Consider the following 24,644-nt stretch of genomic DNA (forward strand, 5'->3'; position numbering starts at 1 on the left):
TATAAGTTCTACCTTTTGTCTTTGCTCCCACATCTGAATATAAGTTGCTAGAAGCAGCCACACCACTTCTTGATCACTTTGCTGCTTAGACATTTCTTCTGCCAGATACCCTAAATCATCACTCTCAAGTTCAAACTTCCACAGATTCCTAGGGCATGAACAGAATGCAGCCAAGCTCTTTGCTAAGGAGTAACATTGTGTGACCTTTGCTCTAGTTCCCAGTAAGTTCCTAATTTCCATCTGAGGCCTCAGCAGCCTGGACTTCACTGTTCACATCACTATCAGCATTTTGGTTTGAAGTCCAGGCTTCTGAGGTCTCGAATGGAAATAAGGAACTTATTGGGAACTAGAGCAAAGGTCACGCATGTTTTGCCTTAGCAAAGTGCTTGGGTGCATTCTGTTCATGTCCTAGCTATCAGCATTTTGGTCACAACCATTTAACCAGTCCCTAAGAAATTCCAAACTTTCCCTCATCTTTCTGTCTTCTTCTGAGCCCTACAAACTCTTCCAACCTCTGCCTGTTACCAAGTTCCAAAGCTGCTTTCACATTTTCAGGTATCTCTACAGCAATGACTCACTTCTCAGTACCAGTTTTCTGTATTAGGTCATTCTTGCACTGCTATAAAGAAATCCCCAAGACCAGGTAATTTATAAAGTGAAGAGGTTCATGGTACTACAGGCTATACAGGAAGTATGGCACCAACATCTACTTCTGAGGAGTCCTAATGAAGCTTCTAATCATGGCTGAAGGCAAAGGGGGAACAAACATTCATATGGCAGAGTAGGAGCAAGAGAGAGTTGGCGGAGGGGGGGCTGGGGGGGGAGGTGCTACACCCTTTTAAATGACTAGATCTCGGGAGAACTCACTCATTATTGTTAAGACAGCACCAAGCCATGAGGGATCCTTCCTCATGTTGCAAACACCTTCCACCGGGCTCTGCCTTCTAGCTCTGCCTCCAGAATTGGGGATTCCAATTTAACATGAGATTTGGGTGGGGACAGATATCCAAACTATATCAGCCGTGTAGTGCCACCCTCTAACCCATCCTTCCATTTTCTTGCTTTTCCCAGTCCTAACTATACCTGCATATCAGCTTACCTCAAAGTTCTCTCATTAGCTTGTCAATATTTTTAAGATTTTACCTCTTATCATCCCTGAATAATGTTTCCTCAATGAGTGAAGCTAAGATTATGATTATTCTTCTTCAACCCAAGAATTTTCCAATTTAGACCTGTGAATACCACACCTGTGGAAATGTAAAATGTATTTAATCTTTCATAAGTCTGACAAGCTCTGCCATGTTCAACTGATTTGTTGTGTATGTAATTCACTGCCTGAGTTTCAATCTGGATGTCTATATTGAACACTTCAGTTTTAGGATATATACCATTAAAAGGTATGCAAAAGATCCTTTTAACTTGCTGATATAGCACTCAGTAATCAGATGCTGTTCAATTTCCATTATGTCGATGGTGTTTTCAATCCTGTGAACTTTGCAATCCATGCGCCAATGTTGGCAGAAATACTGAACTCTTATTACAAAATTTTCATATCATTTAAAGCTTTAGATTATTGCCTTTATAGTGGAACTTCTGTGAAACTGAGTCCTGAGATCTGAGTTTTAGCCTTGAGGTTGCTCCTGACCTTGAGACATTAATACTCAAATCTTAAAGTTTTCTGGGCCTCCGTGCTGGGATTGGTCATAGTTCAGTTGTTTCCTGTCTTCTCTCTTCTCTTCCTCTCCCAGAGTGCTCAGCCCAGGTTACCACACCAACTTAATCTGTAACATTTCGGTAAGTCATCTGGGCAGGATACTTGATCCTCTAAGCCTTATGTGACTGATCTGCAAAAAAGGAGATAATAGCATGTACCAGCTGATAGTTATGGTGGCGATTAAAGGAGATCAGGAATGTAAACATTGGGTGCAGTGGTTCACGCCTGTTGTCCCAGCGCTTTGGGAGGCCAAGGTGGGATGATCGCTGGAGCCCAGGAGTTTGAGATGACTCGGGGCTGCCCAGCCTCAGGCTGGGCAACATAGCGAGACCCTGTCTCTTAAAAAACAGAGAGAGAGAGAAGAAAATCAGTCATGACTTACAATGGAAGAAATTATCATCAGGATGTATTTGGAAATAATATTTAGGTTGAAAGACTTAAGCAGGAATATTATTTCTCATGTCCACTGGAAAACACAGTGACATGACTCCCAAAACCTTCAGTCAACAAGTCTGTCTTACTGTTTCCTCCCCAGATTCTAGGGATATTAGCAATCAACGGCTCTCAAATCTTTACTCTTGGTTAGATAAAAGCTATCTTCAACTAATTTTTCTTCTGATTCAATTTGTCATTAAATACACTGATCTAAGAATTTATCACGCATCTCACTTGTACAATTTCTCCTTTGAAAGCATCGAATTGCAACCTTGTATGTGTAACTGTTCCACACATTCAGAAATGGGCCCCTTCAATTCGCGTGGACCTATCTGCTAAGTGGTGCACAGACTCGCGCTCTGAGCCCGCAGCCACGACCTTTAATGCGGGAAATGAGCATGATCCCATACAGCGCCCATCTCAACAACTAGAGGCTGGGTGCACCCGAAAGGGGTATGCCTGCCTTGAAGATATGGAAAAGTTTTGTTTTCGTTCTTTCCACTCCTTGGACAGTCCCTAGTGCTTGCGCGGAACCGGGACGTCTCCTTTGGACCCGCTAATGTCACAAGCCGCCCGAGCGCGCCGCTGCTGGCCTCTGCCCAGACCCGGATTCCTCCCCCTTCCCGGCGCCCTTTCTCGGGCGCCCGGCCCGCAGCTGGCGAGGGCTCTCTGACCGCTCCGGTGTCCTCGCCCCATTTTACTTCTTGGGTCCCCGCCGGTGCCATCTGGTTGGAACCCTCGGGAGGAACTAAAATTAGTTGGACGTCGCCACCCCTACCCCTCGCCAAAAAATAAACACCGGGGGCTGCCGAGGCCCGGCGGGAGGAAGGCGACGAGGAAAAAGCGAGGACGGAAGGCGGCCCCGGGTTCGCCCCGGCCTAGGCCGCCCACTTCCCCACCCCGCGCACCGTACCGTCCCCGGCTCCCTGGCTCCCCGACGGCGAGGAGGGCCGCCGCTTCCGCGTCGGGGTCGGCCGGGGGACCTGCGAGGTGCGGCTGCCGCAGCGGCGTGCCCCGGAGCCTGGCCCGGCATTCCAGTCCGAATAGAGAGAGGCAGGGAGTCAAATGGAAAAGCAGGAGGCCAGGCCTGGGCGGGCGAGCTGGGAAGGAGGCGGCGCGGCGGGGCCCGGGAACCCAGCCTGGAGCGCTCTGAGCGGCCGGCTCGGACTCACGCGGCGCGCCCGGGCCGCCCCTCCTCCCCGCGCCGCCGGCCGCGGCCCAGGCTCCCTCGCTCCGCCACTCCCCGCCCCTCCGCGCTCCCTCCCCGCCCTCCCCGCGCCGCCGCCTCCTCCTCCCGGCCTCCCTCTCCCAGCCAAACTGAAAGCCGGACCCCAGGCCGCCGCGCTGCCGCCCGGCCTCCCCGCCAGCGCGCCACCATGGGCAGTCCCGGTTTCCCCTTGTAAAGATGGCGGTGAGGGATCGCTGCAACCTTTAGACTAATGACTGTCCGAAACATCGCCTCCATCTGTAATATGGTGAGTGGCCGAGCCGCCTCGGGGTCGCGCCCGACTCGCGGCGAGGCAAAGAAAGGGAAGCCCGAGCTGCACACACGCCCGGTGGCTGGGGCGGCGGGGGCGGCGGGGGCGGCGGGGTCCGCGCCGCCAGAAGTTCCTGGCCCCCGAGCTGGGCGCGCGGCCGTAGCCACCTCAGCGGCCGGGGAGTGTCCCCGAGCCCCCCGCGCCCGTCTCAGCCCCGGGACCTCGGAACCCGCCCGGCGATCCCGGGGCCGCGCTGCTGCGCCCCCCGCCCTCGGGTTGCGGTGGAAGCGGCTTGAGGGAAGGGAAGCGACCGAACCTGAACGTCCCCGGGGAGGGGGTGGGGGATAAGCTGGAGGTGGGGGGCACCCATCCTCTTCTTGGGGTCAAGACAGCCTTATTGGACGTCCAGACTGCCCTCATCTCATTTTGAGTTCAGTCCTTCCGAGGTGTTTAAAATTCACTTTGCAATAGCAATTGTGTATCTGGAGAAATCGGAAATGTAATAAAGCTGTAAAAAAAGTGCAAAATTGTGGCTGGAGAAGTGAACTTCAACCTGGTTTGAAAAAGCACCGTAATTTGCTCCGCATGCCTCAGTTTCCCCATCTGTGAAAAAGGGACAAGGATCTGTGGCGGTAATATTTGCAGGCCCTAAGGGTGGGGCGGGCTGTGGGCTTGGAGGAGGTCTCCAGGGTTATCCTGCCTGATCCGCTGTAGACCTAGGGGAGGCTGGCGGGCATGGATACAGCCAGGGACATCACTGGGTTCTGATGCAGTCCGAGCCCATGATGCGGTGGTCACTTTAATTTGGGTTTCCCCCATTGCTTTCCCTTTTTCTGTAGGAAGAACCTCCAGCCCTTGGGTCCCCAGGCTGGACCCTGCTGGCGCCTCCACTTGTCAGAGCCTTTGGGGAGCTCAGATTGGAGTAAGGCATTGCTGTCCCTTGCAGGGTGAGATGATGTGTGTTTTGCCTACATTCTTTAGACTGCACCCCGCCTCCCCTCTAGCCCCCTCCCAAGCGGGTCCCCGGAGGCAACACGTGCTCTTCCAGTGCCAGTTTGAGGAAAACCTCCCTTGAAGCTAGTAATACTGGCCCCTAAAGGGAATCCAAGGAAACTTGATGGAGAAGCCCTGGTGTAAGGTGATCTGGCTGCCCTTCCCCCATCACATAGCTTTTTAAATCTTCTGTCCCACATTCTGTTGCAAGATCAACACATGGCAAAGGAGCATTAAGAAGCCTTGTGTTAGCTCAGGGGTGGAATTGAGACCCGCTGGCTTCAGCTTTCAGTACAGTGGGACGTGCCACTGTCACGGCCAGCAGAGCAAATGCTGGGGCCTCCCAGAGTGATAGCTGCACAGGTACTGGTTGGTGCCGGGCGAGTTCCATACGGGGAGTGGATCCTAGAGCCTTTCTGTTTTCTCTTTTTTCCTTTCTCTGCGAGGAGTCAGATTTCCTCTTATTCCTGTGGAGGGGCTGCTTGTGAAGAGGTGATGCCTTCTCAGTTTCTCTTCTACGACCAGTTCCTGAGGGAACTGTGAATCGGGAGCAGCTTGAATACTCCTTCATGTCTGTTGGTGTGGCCGCAGGCCTAAGGATACTACAGGGTAGTGAGGCTCCTACCCAGCCCTTGGTGGTGTTCTTGTCCTGCTTGTGTGTGGTTACACCTCTCTGTGTAGAAGCAGGCTGGAAACTTGAGAGCTAGCATGCCCCTAGAGGAAGCCAGCCCCCAACCTCCCCCCACGCGTCCCCCCACCCACCCTCAGTGCTGCGGGGGCTTTCTGGCACACCTGGGCTGAATGTCACAACGTGTTTCAGTGAAACTCAGTCAGGGAGACAGGGTGTGGGGAGGACCTGAGAGGAGCAGGCCAATACTGCCCTGAGAGTTGACATCTCAGGTGGAGACCTAAAAAGGTACCAAATTTAGGACCATCACCCAGATGAAGTGAGGAACCAGTAATTCATTAAGTAAGGAGTCTGATGTTCTATTTAGACGCCATGTCTAGACAGTGACAGAGTTTGGGTTCTAATGTCAGACTTCCTGGGTTCAGGTCCTGGTTCTTTTTTTTTTTTTTTGACAAGGTCTCACACTGTCACCCAGGCTGGAGTGCAGTGGCATGAACATGGTGGCTCACTGCAGCCTCCACTTCCCAGGCTCAAGTGATTCTCCCACCTCTGCCTTCTGAGTAGCTGGGACTACAGGCACGTGCCACCATGCCTGGCTAATTTTTAAATTTTCCATAGAGACTGGGTCTCCCTATGTTGCCCAGGCTGGTCCCTAATACCTGGGCTCAAGTGGTCCTCCCACCTCAGCCTCCCGAAGCGCCAAATTACTGCCGTGAGCCACCATACCCGGCAGGTCCTGGTTCTAACACATGTTGGCTTTGTGTCCTTGAACAAGTTGTCCGGTCTTAGACTTTCCTTATCTACCAAAAGGTGATGTTAATATTGTTGTATTACTCGGGCACAGGGCCTGGTACATGGCTAGAACTCAGTGAGTGTCATTGTCAACATCATCTTTCTCATTGTTATGTCATCTACCAGGTGTTTAAGGGACAGTGGAGATCATGCCACTTCAGACCTGGTGGAAGCAACCACTAATATAAACACCTCCCATGTATAGGAAGGCTGGAGTGGGAATCCTTAACTCCGCCCCCTGCTCAGGTCAATCCCCCACCCACCGCCCCTGCTGTCCCTCCCAGTCTTCCTTCCCAGAGGGGAAGGCTGGGTATGAGGAAACTGCTGTCTTTTCACTGGATCAAACGTAAATATTAACTGGACCTCTCTTTAGATTCTTTGCTCAATAATGAATTGTTTTCAGGTAGGTGTCTTACAGGTCCCTTCTCACTGCTTAGCTCCTCTGTGGGCCTCTTACTGACGCTTCCCGCTCCTAACTTTGGTCCCAGCTGGTTTGAGTAGTTGTAGTAAGAGCAAATGGTGATTGCATTTTTTTTTTAAGCACATCGTTTAACATATTTTGAACAGGCTGATATGTGTTCAGAAAGGATATTAGAAGGTACCATTTTTCTGGGTAACAGGAAAAAACGAAGATCTATCATTGAAAGTGGATTTGTTTCCTCCACCAGATAAGAAAGGACCCAGCAGAGCAGAAACCAAATTTGTAGCAGATACTTCGTGTGATTGAGAACTAAACATCCCCTCTTTTCCCCATACTTCTTGTGCCAGTTTTAGATATAGGAAACTTGGAAAATATCTTCATTCCTCCACTTACCCACCCACTTGCTGAAGTTTTATTGTTCACTGGAAGTTTAGTACTAGTTTCTATTTGTTTTAATTTTTCTTCCATGTGAATTCCTGCCATGGTAATTCTTGATGAACTTGCTCAGGGCAAGGCAGCTTGGCCACACAGCAGTGTCTGGTTCAGAGATAGTAAAGCTTGTTTGGCTGGTGTGTTGTAATTTTCATAATGCACTAGCTGCTACCAAGCATGAGGAAATGTCTTCTGTTGATAATCCTCTGATTTTTGTCCAGACCAATGGATTTAACTTCCTATATATTTTTATGGCCCTGCAAATGGAAAGTTTTTGTTTTTGGGTTTTTTAAGTTTCCTATTTGAAGAGCTTGAGAAATTTTCTAAAAAGGAAGCATTAGTTAGAAGAAACCAAATGTGACATACCAATGCAAGTTGCTTCAGATCATCTAATCTTATTTCATTTGTTAATAATGCTGTAAGATGTACCTCTGAGAAAATGCTGTGTATCAAATGATTACGAGTTTTGTTCCGATAAATGGCCATCTGTTGAGGACCTGCTATGTTGGTGTTGGCACAGACTATACTCAAGTGCTTAATAAATGAATGAGGTGAGTCCCTGTCCCCAAGGGGCTCAGCTGTTCCTTATCTTGTGGGTGTTAACATTGGTAAAGATGAAACAATTTCAATACAGTGTTATATCAGCACAGATAGAAGTTGAATAAACTCCCAGCAGCTGTACAGTGGAAAGACCGATTAACACAACAGGACATTTCAAAAATACATTCTCGTTTGACCAAAGTTGTATACACATTCTGCTTCTGGCTTTTATTTTATATGAGGACATGATTGTAGTCAATGTGAGTTAGAATTGAAATCTGCACCATTGGGTGTCTCTCCAGTTAAGCATGAATCTAATGGTGCTTTTGGGCAAACTGTTGTATTTCCGGAGACCTTAGTTTTTCTCATCTTGTAAAACTGATTTTCTGTTTTTGGTCATGAAAAGCTTCATAGTAGAATTTCTTAGATAAAGCCTTTATGAAAATCTGCACCTCTTAATTGGTTAGCAACCACTTCATTACCTAACTACCTTGTTTAAAACTGTATTGAACTTATGACATGTTAGCATTTTAGCGTCTGTAGAACAGCCTCAGGATAATTTTTGACATCAGTTTGAGTGCCAGATTTTAGTTCTTTTAAATAAATGAGGTAGGCTGGGCATGGTGGCTCACTGGTAATACCAGGACTTTGGGAGGCCGAGGCAAGAGGATTCTTTGAGCCCAGGAATTCAAGATCAGCCTAGGCAACATAGTGAGACCCGATCTCTACCAAAAACAAACAAATAAAATCATGTAAATAAAAACGTATCATATAAATAAATGAAGTTATCTGGAAATAAAGGGAAAGTAAACATTAAAATTTTGAAACAAAACTAGAGTATTTTTATAGTTTTATCTTGATAAGTCAACTACTTACCTAAGGCAAGTATTTTGAGAATGGTTGGAAACAATTTTTTAATTATTAAAAAATATGTCAATCTTGTGATTTGGGGGAACAGATATCTTGCCTTTTCCTCTGTTACTATTATTCATGCTTTCCATTCTCAAAGATAGTTGGCAATTATAAGTTTAGTTAATATATCAGCTAGGTGTAAAGTCATATGAGGGTCTACTCTGATAGTTGCTGGGGTTAGAAAATACAGTCTGAGGTGAGGTGGATTAATGTTTAAAGAAAAGAAATTCTGTTTTTCTGGCCCCACTGGTCTCATATGCAGAGGTTTATATTAGGTCGGGACCTGACAATTAGTTCTGTGGATTTTTCTGTTTTTCTTGGACTCCTCAGAGAAAACAAAGTTGAATGCTGGTATTTAGTTAGAATGAAAGATTATGATACCTTTTCTGTATAACAACTTTATGTGCTTCAGTTCACTCCTACCATAAAATCTGTTTATTTATTCTTCACTAAGTGGAATTTTGGTATGTTTGGGTTATAATTGAAAGGCATTTTCAATTTTGATTCTCTTAGCAATTAAGAGAAATTTCTCTAGCTCAGATGTCTTTTTTTTCCCCCTCCTGGTCTTTCTAGTTAGTGTGAATAGATTGGGGTTCCATGATGGTATTAAATTCTGTGGTATCATCAGAAAGGTATTTGGTAACCACCTATCTCTATCTCTAGCTTACCCATGAAGCCACCCAAAGCTAACTAACTGGAAGAGATGTAAAAGATGGTGTCTTTTAGTCTAGTTAACTTTTCTGGTCTAATTATTTTAATGCAGCTTCTTATAACAAACCTTCAGTTGTGGTGGAACCAAATGCTGATCTAAGGGTTTGAAAGGCCTTGGTGGTCTTTAAGAGAAAAGGCCACCCAAAAATCAATCAGCAAAATCTTTTTTTTTTTTTTTTTTTTTTTTGAGATAGAGTTTTGTTCTTGTTGCCCAGGCTGGAGTGCGATGGCTTCACTGCAACCTCTGCCTCCTGGATTCAAGTGATTCTCCTGCCTCAACCTCCTGAGCAGCTGGGATTACAGTTGCCTGCTACCATGCCTGGCTAATTTTGCATTTTTAGTAGAGATAGGGTTTCACCATGTTGGCCAGGCTGGTCTCAAACTCCTGACCTCAGGTGATCCGCCCGCCTCAGCCTCTCAAAGTGCTAGGATTATAGGTGTGAGCCACTGTGCCCTGCCACGAAAACATTCTTGAGACGAACTCTGTGTTAGCGAACAACCCTAACAGTAAAGGGTTTTTGGAATATTTCTCTTCTGGGACTATGGCTTGAAGTTTGAGGGATGTTGTAAGTGCTGTACATGGAAGTTTACCCCAATTCTCAGAATGATTCTTTGCAATGGATAGTTTTAAGATCATGGTGATGGGACTCTGTGGTCCCCAAAGCTTCACTTTACCCTCATAGGGCCAACCTTCCTTTTCTTCCTCAAGTTCCAATGCCACTTTTAGAACCCTCAGATACTTTTTAAATTAGCTCAGACTTTGGCTTTTTTTCTGAGTGATGGTGAATTTTAGACATACAGAAATGTGGAATAATAGAGTGAATAATCGTGTACTCCCCACCCAGTGAAGAAATAAAATACTATATATACATTTAAAACCACCTATGAGTCCTTCCTGATCTCATTGCCTCTCCCCACAGAGTGACCACTATTCTGCATTTGGTGTTTATTGTATATTTTTATATTTTTACTAGATTTGTATGCATTCATAAACTAGATATAGTGTATTTTTTCATGTTTTAAACATGCTTTATAATATTAAACATTCTTCTCAGTTTGCTTTTATTGTTTAAATTGTGATTTTGCTATTTATCCATTGAGAGACACATAATCCTAGTTTATTTTAACTGCTGTATAACATTCCATTATATAAATATGCTATGACACATTCATTTTAATGTTGTAAGCAGGTTTACAAATTTGTGAGTGTGCTGTTTTAATGCAATGAACAGTTGTGAACTCATCTCCCTGTGTATAGTATACACAGTTGACAGTTGACAGTTTCTCTGTGGTGGAAACCTGGAAGGGAATTGCTGGGTCAAAGGAATTTGATCGTCTTCTTTAATAAGTTGCCTGATTGCTCTCCAAAGAAGTTATACCAATTTGCATTCCAACCAAGCAGCGTTTGGGGGTTCCAGTTGCTTCACATGTTTGCAGATATTTGATATTGCTAGACTTGATGTTTTGCCAATCTGATGGGTGTGAAATTGTGCCTTTGTGGTTTAAAATTTGCACTTTTCCTGTTTGCTAGGGGAGGTTGAACATCTTTTCATGTGTTTGTTATGCTGGTTTGTTTTCAACTCAGGGGCCTGAGAACAGTTTTCCAGGTCTTGAAAGTCAGGATTGTAGTTTTGGTTTTGTCTGAAAACAGGGACAATGAAGAAGGGACAGTGAAGAGGAAAATCAAGGAGACCAAAGCAAAAGTCATGAAAGGTAGGGATGGATTGGAAGATGCAGGTGAAAAAAATGATGGCAAGATAATCACTGTGGAGGGGTGAAAACTAGTAACAAAAAGATAATAGAGTAGCACTGAGAAGATACCTTGAGTTTTGAGAGTAAATTTGGGAGACCTGCCTGTGCCAGCCAGGCCTTGTTCAAGCCACATTTGCTTTGTTTAATTGACATTGGCTTTAGTGAAAATCGTGTCTGGGGCCTGTTCTGGTGAGAACAGCAGCAAAGCTGGACTTGCAGAGTTTTCCTGTTTACCCAGTTGCTTTTTCAAGTTCTTTTAGAAAGGCATTGTGAAACGATGGTCATCTTCCTAAAATACATTTCTCTGTCCTTCAGGTTAGGTACACAGTGCAGGAAAATTTTTATCTGGATCTGCTTGAATATATACTGGTGGAATTACTGTCTTAAATATTTAGAAAGTATTCTCTACACTTCATTTTAATTTTCAGAGTATGATGAGTATTACCTCATTAAACAAAGAAATGTATGGTTTTAGGTTCTTTGGTGTACCAAAGAATGGTGCCCACATGTGCATTCTCTTATTAAAAATTTAGACTCTGGGGTTCATCACCCAGAGAGTTTGATTAAGTAGGTCTTAGTTGGGGCTCTGGAATCTGCCTTTTAAATTAGTGTTCCCTCCTCCTTCTACTCCCTCCACATTCTGTTATAGGTGAGCTGAGGACCATGCTTGGAGAAATATTGCTTCCCTTGGGTAATAACCTCAGCCTCTTAAAAAATATTGCTTAAGAAATTACCTGCCATGTGAAAGTTTTAAAAAAAAAGAATGTAAAATTATTTAAGCTAGTAACTTAACTTTTTCTGTTCTTTTTTCTCTTTCTTTTTTTTTTTTTTTTTGAGATGGAGTCTCACTCTGTTGCCAGGCTGGAGTACAGTGGCATGATCTCAGCTCACTGCAACCTCTGCTTCCAGGTTCAAGTGATTCTCCTGCCTCAGCCTCCTGAGTAGGGTACTACAGGCACGTGCCCCCTTGCCCAGCTAATTTTGTATTTTTAGTAGAGACAGGGTTTCACCATGTTGCCTGGGATGGTCTTGATCTCTTGACCTCGTGATCCGCCCACCTTGGCCTCCCAAAGTACTGGGATTACAGGCGTGAGCCACTGCACCCGGCCAACTTAACTTTTTCTTGATATTAAATAGCCAGGTTTTGTATTAGTTTATATATTCAGAACAGAGATTTTCAGCACTGGCTTTATATCATATCACCTGTGAAGCTTTTAAAAGAAATTTTAAAAATAATAATTAAATCACAAAACATTAACATACAAAAAAGCATGAAAAAATAATGTTATATATGTTTACCTACCCTTCAGATTTAACAGATATTAAAATGTAGCCATATTTGGTTACTTTTATTTTTAGACATATTACTGTAAAAACAGCACTAACTCTTTTTAGACTCTTTTACCTTAAAAACAGACACTAACTCAACCCAATCTCTTTCCTTTCTCTTCCTCCCAGAGCAAACCATTTTCCTGAAGTTGATATGGTGTTTACCAAACATGTCTTATACTTTACTTTGTATTTATGAATTCATAAGCAATGGATTGCAACGTTTGTTGTGGATAAAACCGTGTAGCTTTTTGCAACTGTCTTTCTTTACTCAACAAGTATATTTGAGATTATGTCAACACATAGAAGTCGAGTTTATTCATTCTGACTGCTCTGTAACAGGATTCTTTGACTTAACCATGGTTTACTTATTCATTCTCTTATTTAGGGGCAGTTTGGTAGTTTCTACAATATTCTCTCTGGAAACAGTGTTGCAGTGAATGTTCTTGCTTCTGTCTTCTTTGCTCAGGTGTCTTCATTTCTTTAGGGTATAATCCTAGAAGTCAATATGCTGCTTTTAGGATGCGCCCATCTGCAGCTTTGCTAGGTGTGTCAAATTGCTCTCCAAAGTGGTTCCAGCAATTGGAGCTTTATTGACATGCAGTTTCTAGGGTCCCAGTCTCCAGCGTTTCTGACAGTATGTAGATGTAGGTAGTCTGGGGTGAATTTTAGGCACCTGCGTGTGTATGTGTGTGTGTGTGTATTTTAAGTGCCACAGTTGATTCCGATGTGAGCATCCAAGGTTGAGAAACCACCATGTTAGACTGACAACTCTATGAGGGCAGGAACTGTATTTATTTTATTATTCAGTGTTGATTTCCCAGCTGTCAGCACAGTGCCTAGCACATATGTGGTTGGTGCTCAATAAATAAATATTGATAAATGAATGAAGGGATGTAATTTGGTAGAATGGAAGAATTGCCTTGGAGTAAAGCAGTATGCCTCCAATTTTATCAGGCATAGGCATTAGCTGGAGGTCTAGTTGAAATGTCGATTTGGATTCAGCACGTCTGGGGTAGGGCGGAGATTTTGCACTTCTAACAAACTCTCTGGTGGTACAGATAATGCTGGTTTCGGGACCATTTTTAGAGCAGCAAGGCTTTGGGAAAAACAAAACAACTTCTATTTTCCATATAGTTGTAAAGTGGAGGAGTTTGGAATTCAGAATCCTGTTTGGTAAATCTCAGATCCTATTTATCTTTTTACAACAAAGGTAGTCAATGAAATACCTTCTTTAAAGCTTTTTGGGGAGCATCAGAAGAGATCCTGCCCATGGAAGCACTGTGTGAGCTGTGATGCCGTCATGCTTGTTAGTTTTCATAATTATTCTCACTCTTTTAGTTCATCATTATTTTCCTTCTGTTTGCTCAAAGTGCAAAGCTGTTGGTATTTCAGGATCCAGTGAAATTCTACTTCCATTTTGACCTGCTATCCACATTTAGTGGGGCACTTTGGGAGGAGTGACATTGGGGAAGGAAGTTGGCAAAAGCAGAGGCCAAATTCACAGCATGGTTTGGTTCTGACTGGGTGCTGTGGTGGTGAGGGGGCCCTGTGGCCCTGTTTCTGTGGTATTGGGAGACACGGGTAGAGAGAGGCCCACAGGACTCTTCTAATCATTGCTGTAGTGGATGACAGGACAACAGGAAACTGTCTAATTGGGTTCCCAAGTCAGATACTTTTCAAAGTGAAAAGAATGCTCAGAGTAATTATAAAATATTAATTGATCTGTAGGTGTAATCTGAGCTATTCAGGGCAAACTAGAGGTAGGTCCCTCTAAGGTTAAGCTACCATAGGACACTCCTATTTAAATGCAGAGTTTCAGGATGCTTCAGGAACTGGGTTTCCCTGCCTCATGAATCAGAGGGGTAAGGTAGTAATGGAGAGAAGGCAAATACAAATAAATAAATAAATAAAAAATAACATTCAGAATGAATGCATATTGTATGGTTGGCAGTGTAGGGGTGGATAACCTATTATTTCCAAGCTTTTCTTACTCTAGAGAAAAACTGTGGGATGGATCCAGTTGCTTAGGTCAGTGATACTCAGATGTCAGTTTGTCATCATTGTTCATGGTTTTTGCTACATCTGTGTAACACTTGAACTTATTTACTTAGTTTTCCTTAAATGTGTTCACCCTAATTTGACCTTATTCTGAAACATCTGCAAAATGATGGGTTTGATGAGCTAATTTTATGCTTTTCTAATCCTTTTCAAAAACATTATTGCTACACTTAAAACTGTTCATACTGGTGCCACCTAAGAGTAACTCCCCTCCCTCCAGGATTCATGGCCCGTAGTTTGGGTGACATTGGCTCAGATAAGAGGTTTTTTGTAGTGGCTCAAATAATCGGCTCTTGGAGGAGCACCATTTGTTGAACTGCTTTGTAGATGATGGTCTGGTCGGTGAGCTTCCTTGGGAGGCAAGTGAGCACATGGCTGAGATATGGTTGGACTTTCTACACCACTGTTGATTGGGTATGAGAGCTTGATGTTCTCTACCCTTGTAAAGACATGCTTCTTATCCATAGCCTGTGGGTGATGAGAGAACTTACCTTCCTGGGTCATTGTGGGGCTTAACCGGAGAGATTGATGTCTAGTGCTTAGCCTGTTGCCTGGGCATTGCATTACCACTTTCTTCCAGTGCCCTTCTTATTTCCATTAGTGAAAGAGTCCACCAAACACTGTAGTAGACAGAGCCCTGAGCTAGGACTCAGAAATCCCGGGCTCTGATTGCTTTCCAGCTTTAGCGGTGTTGGGCAGGTCACTGAGGCCTCTCTGGGTCTATAAAATAAGAACCACTCCTGCTGGTGAGCAGTGGCAAGAAGACGAGCATGTGTGTTATAAACCAGCTATGGTTTTCAGTCAAGGAGAACTAGGGAAGGGCTGCAGGACAAAAGGAGGAAGAAGCTATGATTTCTGACAAAAATGCCATTGGAAGACACATGCTGGTGGTGTGTGGCCAAGCTTTTGTTGTCACTAGTCAAGATACAATGTTTTTCCTTTTCCTGAGAATGAGAGCACATTCTGTAGTAAAAGATATATTGTCTTTGAATGAGCTTATACCACACTCTTTTGTGTCATTTGGCGCACACAGCCTTCCTAACTGAGAAATACATGAAGTAGCTAAGCGCAGTTTCTTTTCTAAATTTTTAAGTAAAGTGTCTGAATAGGTACCATGAGTTTATGTGGCAGAAATTTCAAAATGTGCACAAGGTTGTATGTTGAAAATAGACCCAGTGTCCAATTCTTATCTCTGGCATCTATCAACAGTTATAGTTTCTTATGCTTCCATTTAGAGTTATATGCATATACAAGCAACTGTGTTTATATTTCTCTCTTAGTTTTTAAAAACACAAAGAGTACATAGAGTATACCCTGATCTGTCCTGATCTGCCCCTTGCTGTTTGTGTCTTGTAGGAGGGTCTGTGGGAAGAGCCACCTCATTCTTTTTTTATGGCTGCAGAGTATTCACTTGCCTGAGTCTACTGAATTCACTGAACCAGGCCCTCACTGACTAGCAGGACATGTTGTAGGTAGTTTTCTAGTCTTCGGTTTTTACAAACAAGGCTGTAAGGAACAACTTTGTCCATATGTGGGAGTATATCTGTGGACCGACTTCCTAAAAATGGATTTGCATTTGTAACTGGGATGGATTTTGCCAAATTGCCCTCCATCAGCAATATGTGTGACTCTGGCTGCCTGCAGCCTTGCCAAAGCAGTGTGCTACCCAGAAACCTTTTGATCTTTGCCAGTCAGGGGAAAGATGGTGTCTTAGTATATTTGTAGTTTGCATTTCTCTTATTAGAAGTGAGCTTCAGCAGCTATTCACATATTTAGGAAAATAAACTTAATTTTATTTAAATACCTTGCTGTTGGTAATTATTTTCAGAGTCTGTAGGGAAGGACCAGTTTTATTGTTATTTTCAATCTGTCTCAGACCAATATATTTGTAAAATACAATAAAAAGGAATAACTAGCAAAATGGAATTTAAAAAACCCAAAGAGAAATAAAATGCAAGCCTTAATTTTTTTGTTACTAAACTTGACAGATACAAAATTACTCTATCCATTCATTTTATCTCCATGTTTTCAGTTTCTGGATGTAGCTCACCACAGAGAGTTTTGAGTAAATAACATTGCTGTAAAGAACAACTTACTCATGTTTTTTCTCCCATTGCTACTCTATTTGAGGATGGGAGGAGAGAGCCCAGAATTTTATATTTTACATTTCATAATCAGCACATTTCAGGATGGTTTTGTTACATTAGTGGAAAATATCTCTGATGGTGCAATACTGACCCAGGAGGGACTGGTTCCCGAGGGCCGGGTTGCCGCACAAGTGCATTGAGGCATGTTGACTCCTGCAGTGCTCCCCATGCTGTAAGGTGGGAATGCAGATGTTGTGATTTTCACTGATGAAGACCTTGAGCTTGGATGAGAAGATGGGAGGATGAAATCACCCTATTAATAAAATTTACAGAGCAGGCCTATATTAGTCCATTCTCACAGTGCTATAAAGAACTACCTGAGACTGGGTAATTTATGAAGAAAAGAGGTTTAATTGACTCACAGTTCCAAAGGCTTAACAGGAAGCATGACTGGGAGGCTTCAGGAAACTTAAAATCATGGCAGAAGGTGTAGGGAAAGCAGGCACATCTTACCATGGTGGAGCAGGAGAGAGCAAGAGAGAGAGAAAGGGAAAGTGCCACACACTTTCAAACAACCCGATCTTGTGAGAACTCACTCACTATCATGAGAAGAGCGAGGGGAAAGACCGCCCCAATGATCCAATCACCTCCCACCAGGCCCCTAGAATTGTGGGAATAACAATTCTAGATGAGATTTGAGTGGGGACACAGAGCCAAACCATATCAAGGCCTCTTTGACCTAGGATTTTGCAAGGACCCCAGCCTCCTCTGCTGCCTTTCTGGGAACAGATGGGAAGTATATTTGTGGGTAAAGTAGGAGCTTAGGGGACATGATAATTCAGGCAGCATCTTGGTGGCTTTGTAGAAGGATTGAATTGGAAATGAGGTTCTTGCTTCTAGCTCACTGAGTTCAGTGACATAAGTGGCTATTTCCTTGTCTTCCACCTGCAGCTAGAAAACAGGCATGGTCTCAAGATTCTTTGTTCTGCTTTTGACTTGAAGTTTTAGTTTTGCATGAGGACTTCATTTTGTTATCTCTAAATATATGGAGAATTGTTTTGCCAGCCATAGCTTCTTTCTAGATGTTCTTTAATGCTCCTTGCTAGAATGACTTGGGATGGTCATGTAGTCAAGTATCCCAGGTCAGCTTTCTTCAGTGGCAGATGTTTTGGCTTCTGTGTACAATTATTAAATGAAGTCATGTTGAGGTTTTCTTTTTTTTTTTTTTTTTTTTTTTTTGAGATGGAGTCTGTCTTCACCTCACAGGCTGGAGTGCAGTGGCGTGATCTCGGCTCACTGCAACTTCTGCCTCCCAGGTTCAAGCTATTCTCCTGCCTCAGCCTCCCGAGTACATGGGATTATAGGTGCATGCCACCATGTCCGGCTAATTTTTGTTGTTGTTGTTTTGAGATGGAGTCCCTCTCTGTCCCCCAGGCTGGAGTGCAATGGCACGATGTCAGCTCACTGCAACCTCCACCTCCTGGGTTCAAGCAATTCTCCTGCCTCAGCCTCCTTAGTAGCTTGGCTTACAGGCGTGTGCCACCACGCCTGGCTAATTTTTTGTATTTTTAGTAGAGACGGGGTGTCACCATATTGGTTAGGCTGGTCTCAAACTCCTGACCGCGTGATCCGCCCACCTCGGCCTCTCAAAGTGCTGGGATTACAGGCGTGAGCCACTGCGCCTGGCCAAGGTTTTTTTCAGAGGTTTTTTTTTTGTTTGTTTGTTTGTTTTTTAATTCTATATCATGTAAGATAGTGGTCCCCAAACTTTTTGGCACCAGGGACAGGTTTTGTGGAAGATAATTTTTCCACAAACCTGAGCAGAGCTGGGGATGGTTTTGGGATGAACGTTCCACCTCAGATTATCAGGCATTAGACTCTCAGAAAGAGTATGCAACCTAGATCCCTCTGATGCGCAGTTCACAATAGAGTTCACTCTGCTATGAGAATCTAATGCTATTGCTGATCTGACCGGAGGTAGAGCTCAGGTGGTAATGCCTGCTCACCTGCTGTGCCGCTTGGTTCCTAACAGGTCACAGAACTGTACCTGGGGGTTGGGGACTCCTGACATAAGACATAGAAGTGACATGTTGTCATGCTGTGGGATGAAAATGCCCCTTGACTGCCTTCTTGTTCATGATTGCTTTCCCTGTTGAAGCCTGGAGAGGAGTGGGCTGTTGAAACAGGAGCCAGGGTTGTGGAATAATGGTGTTAAGATCATAGGTTCATCACTTACCTCTGCCTCATGCTAACACTTGACCTTGGCAAGTTAGTTAACCTCATTTCCTTCAGCTGTGACATGGGGATAATGAGTCCCCATCAGTGATTTATTTGGCAGAGAGAGTCACGTTCAGTATTGCTCAGTGGGACAGGGGCTCCGTGGTGATATGTTGCTAACTAAACAGGTCAGGCATTCGTAGCCACTCTGGGTAAGTGCCCGGTGGTTAGGTAATGTGTGACAGCCAGCAGCCAAAGTGGACATACTCAGAGACAGTTCTGGCTGTCTGCCCAAGCCTTACATCTGTAGCTAAAGAATTACTGAAAATGTGAATGAAAATATCTCCTCTCCTGGCTTGTGGTCCAGAGCTCAGACTCAGGAACCGAATTTACATAGGTTTGAATCCCAGATCTGCTCTTATTGGCTGAGTGAGCTTGGGCAGGTTCCCTACATTTTTTTCATGTGTAGAATGGGGATATTAAGAGTAATCTGCCTTGGGGTGGCAGGCAAGATTAAATGAATATGTAGATGTGAAGTTCTCTGAATGAGTGGCACCTACTGCTAACTTTCCCCCTGCTTCCCAAGTTTATTCAGTGAGCAAATTTATCAAGTGCCTTCTATACAACCAGACATTCTACTAGGTGCTGGCAAATGAATCAGACCTAATTGCTGCCCTTATAAAGCTTATGGCATTAGTACAGGGGTTGGTAAGCTTTTCTGTAAATGTCTGGACAGTAAATGCTTTAGACTTTGTGGGCCGTAGTGTCTCTATCACAGCTACGCAATTCTGCTGTTAATATTGTGAAAGTAGTTGCCATAAGTAAATGAATGATCATGGCTGTGTTGCAGTAAAACTTTATTTATGACAACAATTGGTGGGTCATATTCTGCCCATGGGCTGTAATTTGCAGACCTGTGGTCTAGTGGGAAGACAGTTGTTAAATAATTACAATTATGATGTTACAGATTGTGCTAAGGACTGTGGAGGAACAGACAGGATTCTATGAGTGGGAAGGGTCAGGGAAGGTAGCTTTGAAGAAGTGACATTGAAACCAAATGATGAGGAGAGGCAGCCAGAGGAGGAGATGGAGGGTGCTCCAGGCTGGTCTGTGGGTTGGTATCTTTTAAAGGCATAACAGATATTCTGCAGCTTTCTTTGGATTAAAATAAATAATTTCTTTCCTCTATTTAATTCATTGCCAGTTTTCTCCTCCCCCACCCTCTCCCTGCAATAATCCAAGAGATAAGCTATGTTACCAAGAGATAAGCTATATTAATATATTAACACATTTTGTTCTGCATATGCACTTTCTCTCTCTCCCTTTTCCATTGTTTTTGTTATATTATTGTCAGTATCTATCCAAGTATTTAGTAAAGATTGCACATTATTTCATTATTAGGTGTAGAATGGTTTACTCTCTAGAACTCAAATTTGCTTTTTGGTACGGTTTTCTCTTTTAGCATTTTAAAAGTTGACATTATTTGTTTTTATTATTTGGCTAGATAAAAGGTCCACAGTCTTTGAAGTGATTTTGAAAAAAAATCTGCTTTCCTCTTAACTACATCTCATGTCTCCTCTGACTCCCAACCTCAATTTTATGTTTTCTCTAAACAAGTTGCCAGTACTCTGTAGAGATTCCATGGAAAAGGACTTGTGTGTTCTCATTCTAGAAAATTTCAAGGGGTGCTTCAGAAGGAAGGGGGTTCTCCCAACAACTTTGTGACCTCTTCGGTTTCTTCAATTCTTTCAGTTCTGTGGTTCCAAGGAGACTCTGCCTCCCTGAGAGTCAATATTACGTAGTAGTTAGGGGCACACGCACTGGAGCCAGATTGTTCAAGTTCAAACCCAATTCCAGTACTTAGTAGCTGTGTGAACTTGAATAGTTCCCTGCCCTCTCGGTTTTCTTATCTTTAAAATAAGGCCAGTAGCAGTGTCTGCCTCATAGAGTTATTATGAAGATGAAAATGAATGAAATACAAGTAAAATCCCTAGAACAGTAACTGTACACAGTCTATGCTATTTATGAGTTCTCTATTATTATTAATTACATCAGAGGCATCGGGTAGCCATAATTCCTCTGTAATCACCCTTGAATTCTGTCAGGTGTCTTCTGACTCATCCTGAGATCTTGGGCTGAGTCACTTCATTTTTGCTTCACTTTCTTCATAAGACTATAGGAATGATCTTTGTCATCAGAATTCTGGGGACACTAGTCCTTTTGAAAATAGGTCCTTTATGTGCTTTGTACTTTGAAAGTATAGTTGATAAGTAGAGTAGCCTTTTGAACCATAGATCTACAAATGTGGGTTTAGCAGCAATGTTCACCTCTTCTGTCATCCACTTTAATTTATGGTCTATAATTAATGACTTATTCTCTATGTACTTAGAAATCCTTACATGTTATCTTTGGCCTTTCTTGTGTCCCTTCCTTGTACAAACTTGAAAGAAAGGCTGCATGTCCTAGGATGCAGATAAATGAGCTGCCTTAGAAAGGTCTTGGGCAAGTAAGTTTACTTCTCTGGGCTTTCGTTTTTTAATCTGTGGCATGGTCTGGCTCTTCTCCAAGGATGCTTCCTGGTCCCTGTGTTTTTGTTTTAGGCTCTTCCATATTTTGACAGTGTTCTCATTGGTTTTTCCAGACCTTTTAATGCCGTTGTTTTGATTATTTCCTCCTTCTGGGCAAGGCCGTCTTCATCCTTTACCCCTCGACCAAGGAGGAAATTCTAACTTGTTTTCCTTCTAAATTGCTTCAAAACATTTCTTTCTTTATCCGTCTTATGCATTTATGAATCATCCTTCCTGGGATTTTGTTACTGTTGTTTGTGTTTTGGTAGCACCCCTTGGCAGTCATAGAATTGCTTTCAGAGGTGCTTTGAGGAGCTAACATTATAGTCTTGTTGGAACTTGTCCCAGCTCAGATGCTATTTTTAATAAAGTTGGCTGCACTGTTTTTCAAAGGTTACTACGTTTTTTACTGATGGAAATAAGAACCCTATGTTTCTTATGCTTCCCGACCCTGTGATTTACCCCCCAAGATGGGTACTTTGTTCACCATCTGGTCATATAACAATTATTTTTCAGTTCCCCTCATTGCCTTTTGTGTCTTGTGCAGGGTGCTAGCAATAGAAGTGCAGTCTCTTGGGTTTGTAACATACTTTACAATTTATACAGTGCTGATAACATTCCCAGTTTTGCTTCATTCTCTCTGCTGCCCTGAGGAATAGTCAGGCTGGATATCAACAGCCCAGCCTCTCAGCCAGGAAGTTAAGGCCACAGAGAGGTAAAGTGACTGAAATCAAAGGCATTTCATAGTGGTAAAAAAAAAAAAATGGCCAAATACAGCTCTGAGGTATTTGCCGAGGGCCTTAGGCAACTGGTCTGCAGGACATTCGTTTACTAAACTTTCATTATATTTTTAAAAATTTGTTAATTTTTTTTTTTTTTTTTTTTTTTGAGATGGAGTTTTGCTCTTATTGCTTAGGCTGGAGTGCCGTGGTGTGATCTTGGCTCATTGCAACCTCTGTCTCCCAGGTTCAGGCAATTCTCCTGCCTCAGTCTCCTGAGTAGCTGGGACTACAGGCATGTGCCACCATGCCTGGCTAATTTTGTATTTTTTTTTTAAGTAGAGACGGAGTTTCTCCATGTTGGTCAGGCTGGTCTCGAACTCCCAACCTCAAGTGATCCGCTCACCTTGGCCTCCCAAACTGCTGGGATTACAGCCATGAGCCTGGCCTAAAATTTTAATAAAAAATAATAATTGCTCATAGTAAAAAATTGAAGAGTTAAGAAGATAATAAGAAAAGCCACTTCTTGACCTCCTCTTCTAGGCCTACTCCCTGATGCTGAAGACCACTGTTATAATCTCTCAAGTCTTCTTTCAAAAATTTCCATTAAATGTAGATGTTGAATACAGTGGCCTGGTCTTGTTCACCTTGTGTCCCTCAGATGTAGAATAGAGCCAGGCACATCGCAGGGCTCAGTGTCTGTTGATGGAATGAACCACATTTACAGTATTGTCCTATGCAACACGTTATTACTCTGTAACATGTTTTTACTTATCATTGTATCTTAGGCAAATTTTCATAGCAGTACCTGTAGGGTAACTTTACTTTTTAAATTAGCTACATGGTATTCCATCATATGAATTACTATAATTATTTACCCAATTCAAGTTACTCCCATTTTTTTTTTCCTGTTAGAAACCTTGCTGCAGGGATATGACTACTGATTGTCCCCTCAGTATCCATTTTTCAGCCAGGCACAATGGCTCACACCAGTAATCCCAGCACTTTAGGAGGTCAAGGGGAAAGGATTGTTTGAGCCCAGGAATTTCGAGACCAGCCTGGACAACATGGCAAGACCCTGACTCTACCAAAAAAAAAAAACCCAGGCATGGTAGCATATGCCTGTAGTACCAGCTACTCATGGGGCTGAGGTGGGAGGATCACTTGAGCCTGAAAGGTTGACGCTGCAGTGAACCCTGTTAGCACCACTGCACTCCAGCCTGGGCGACAGAGTGAGAACCTGTCTGAAAAAAAAAAAATTCACTTTTCATTTCTAGAGACATTTTACCTGGTCGTGGCTGCCCAGGTAAAGACCACCTTTGCCAAGCTCCCTTGCAGCTAGGTGTGGCCATATGACTAGATTAGATTCTAGCTAGCAGGATTGTGAGCAAAAGTAATGTGTGCAGCTTCCAGGAGCATCCTAGAGGAGGATCAGTCCTTTCCCATTTTTTTTTCTGCTTCCCCCTGGCAGAGGTCATTTGGTGGTAGGAGCTAGAGTAGCCATATTGGTTCCAAAGATGGAAACTGGCTCTTGAGGATGACAGTGCAACAAGATAAAAGGACCCCGAGTCCTCAACACTGCAGAGCAGCTGTATCAGGCCCACGCTGCATCCTCTTGCATACTTACATGAGAGAAAAATAAATTTTCATCTTGTTTAATCCACACTTACATTATTTGGGTCTTTTTACAGCCTTTATCTCTTTTTCCACTTCCGTGAAAATATAGTAGAATAAAAAAAGTCAAATTGCAGGGTTGAAGGATATGGTCATTTAAAACTTTGATGCTACTGCTTAATTTATCTTTAAGCAATTATCATCATGATCTCAGGAAACATTCCCCATCATGTCTGTGTTCTTTTATTATGCAAACATTTACATTTAACATATTTAAGCCCTAAGTCTGTTAAGGATGCACAAAGATTCACGTTACCAATGAAAAATGCTAGCATGTGAAGTAGGAGTTTGGTTCCAAATGTCAATATCAGTGACATTCTGTATCCATGGAAACCAATTCTTAGAGTATGTGTCTATAAAAGGGAAGGGAGAATGGGGAAGTGGTGAAGGGTACCGCTTATGCCTCACTGAACAGTACATAGGGAGAGCACGAACATATGTTTCCAAATTATCATGCACATGGAAGCTACCCAGACAGCCCTACCCATCCCTGTCCATGCATGCATTCATCCAGCCATCAGTCCATGCAGCAGGTATTGTGGGGCTACTATGTGCTAGCCACTGAGAACGCAGTATTGGGCAGGTCAGACACATTCTTTGCTCCCACGAGTAATATATATATATTTTTTCACACCAAAAAAATATATATATAAAATTATATATATTATATATATAATTTAGGGCATTGGACAGATGTTAATAATTATATAAATAATAACTGGAATATATAAGGGAGACATACGGGGTATATTACTTTCCTATTGCTGCTGTAAAAATTACCACAAACTTAGTAGCTTAAAAAGACAAAAATATATTATCTTACAGTTCTGGAGGTCACAAGCCTTAAAATCCAGGTGCAGCAGGGCTGTACACCTTCCAGAGGCTCTAGGGGAGAATCTATTTCCTTGCCTTTTCTAGTTTGTAGAGGCTGCCTGCATCCCTTGGCTCATGGCTCCTTCTTCCCTCTTCAAGGCCGGCAGCATGGCATCTTCAGTCTCTCCGTCTGACCTCTACATCTGTTGTCACGTCCTGTCACTGATTCTGACCTTCTTGCCTCCCTCTCTTGAAGTCACTTGTAATTATACTGTGTCTCCTGGGATAATCCAAGATAATCTCCCCATCTCAAGGTTCTTAATTATTTAATCATATCTGCAAAGTCCCTTTTGCCACATAAGGTAACGT

At 43.2% G+C, this 24,644-nt stretch overlaps 1 protein-coding gene across 3 annotated transcripts in view; it reads left to right on the forward strand.

Moving 5' to 3' along the window:
- Positions 1–3,313: 3,313 nt before the first annotated feature.
- The window catches only part of USP46 (ubiquitin specific peptidase 46), a 63,400-nt gene continuing 42,069 nt past the window's right edge, over positions 3,314–24,644 (forward strand). Inside the window, exon 1 of one of the 3 annotated variants that reach the window (XM_517296.9) lies at positions 3,314–3,624. In XM_517296.9, coding sequence (XP_517296.2) covers positions 3,589–3,624 — 36 coding nt within the window. In that variant the 5' untranslated portion in view covers positions 3,314–3,588. Of the gene's footprint in view, positions 3,625–6,146; positions 6,444–24,644 lie in introns of those variants that run through there. The other 2 variants (XM_054683136.2, XM_016951745.4) reach the window with 2 other exon arrangements.

This window comes from Pan troglodytes, chromosome 3 (genome assembly GCF_028858775.2).
Source record: "Pan troglodytes isolate AG18354 chromosome 3, NHGRI_mPanTro3-v2.0_pri, whole genome shotgun sequence".
NCBI lineage: Eukaryota > Metazoa > Chordata > Mammalia > Primates > Hominidae > Pan > Pan troglodytes.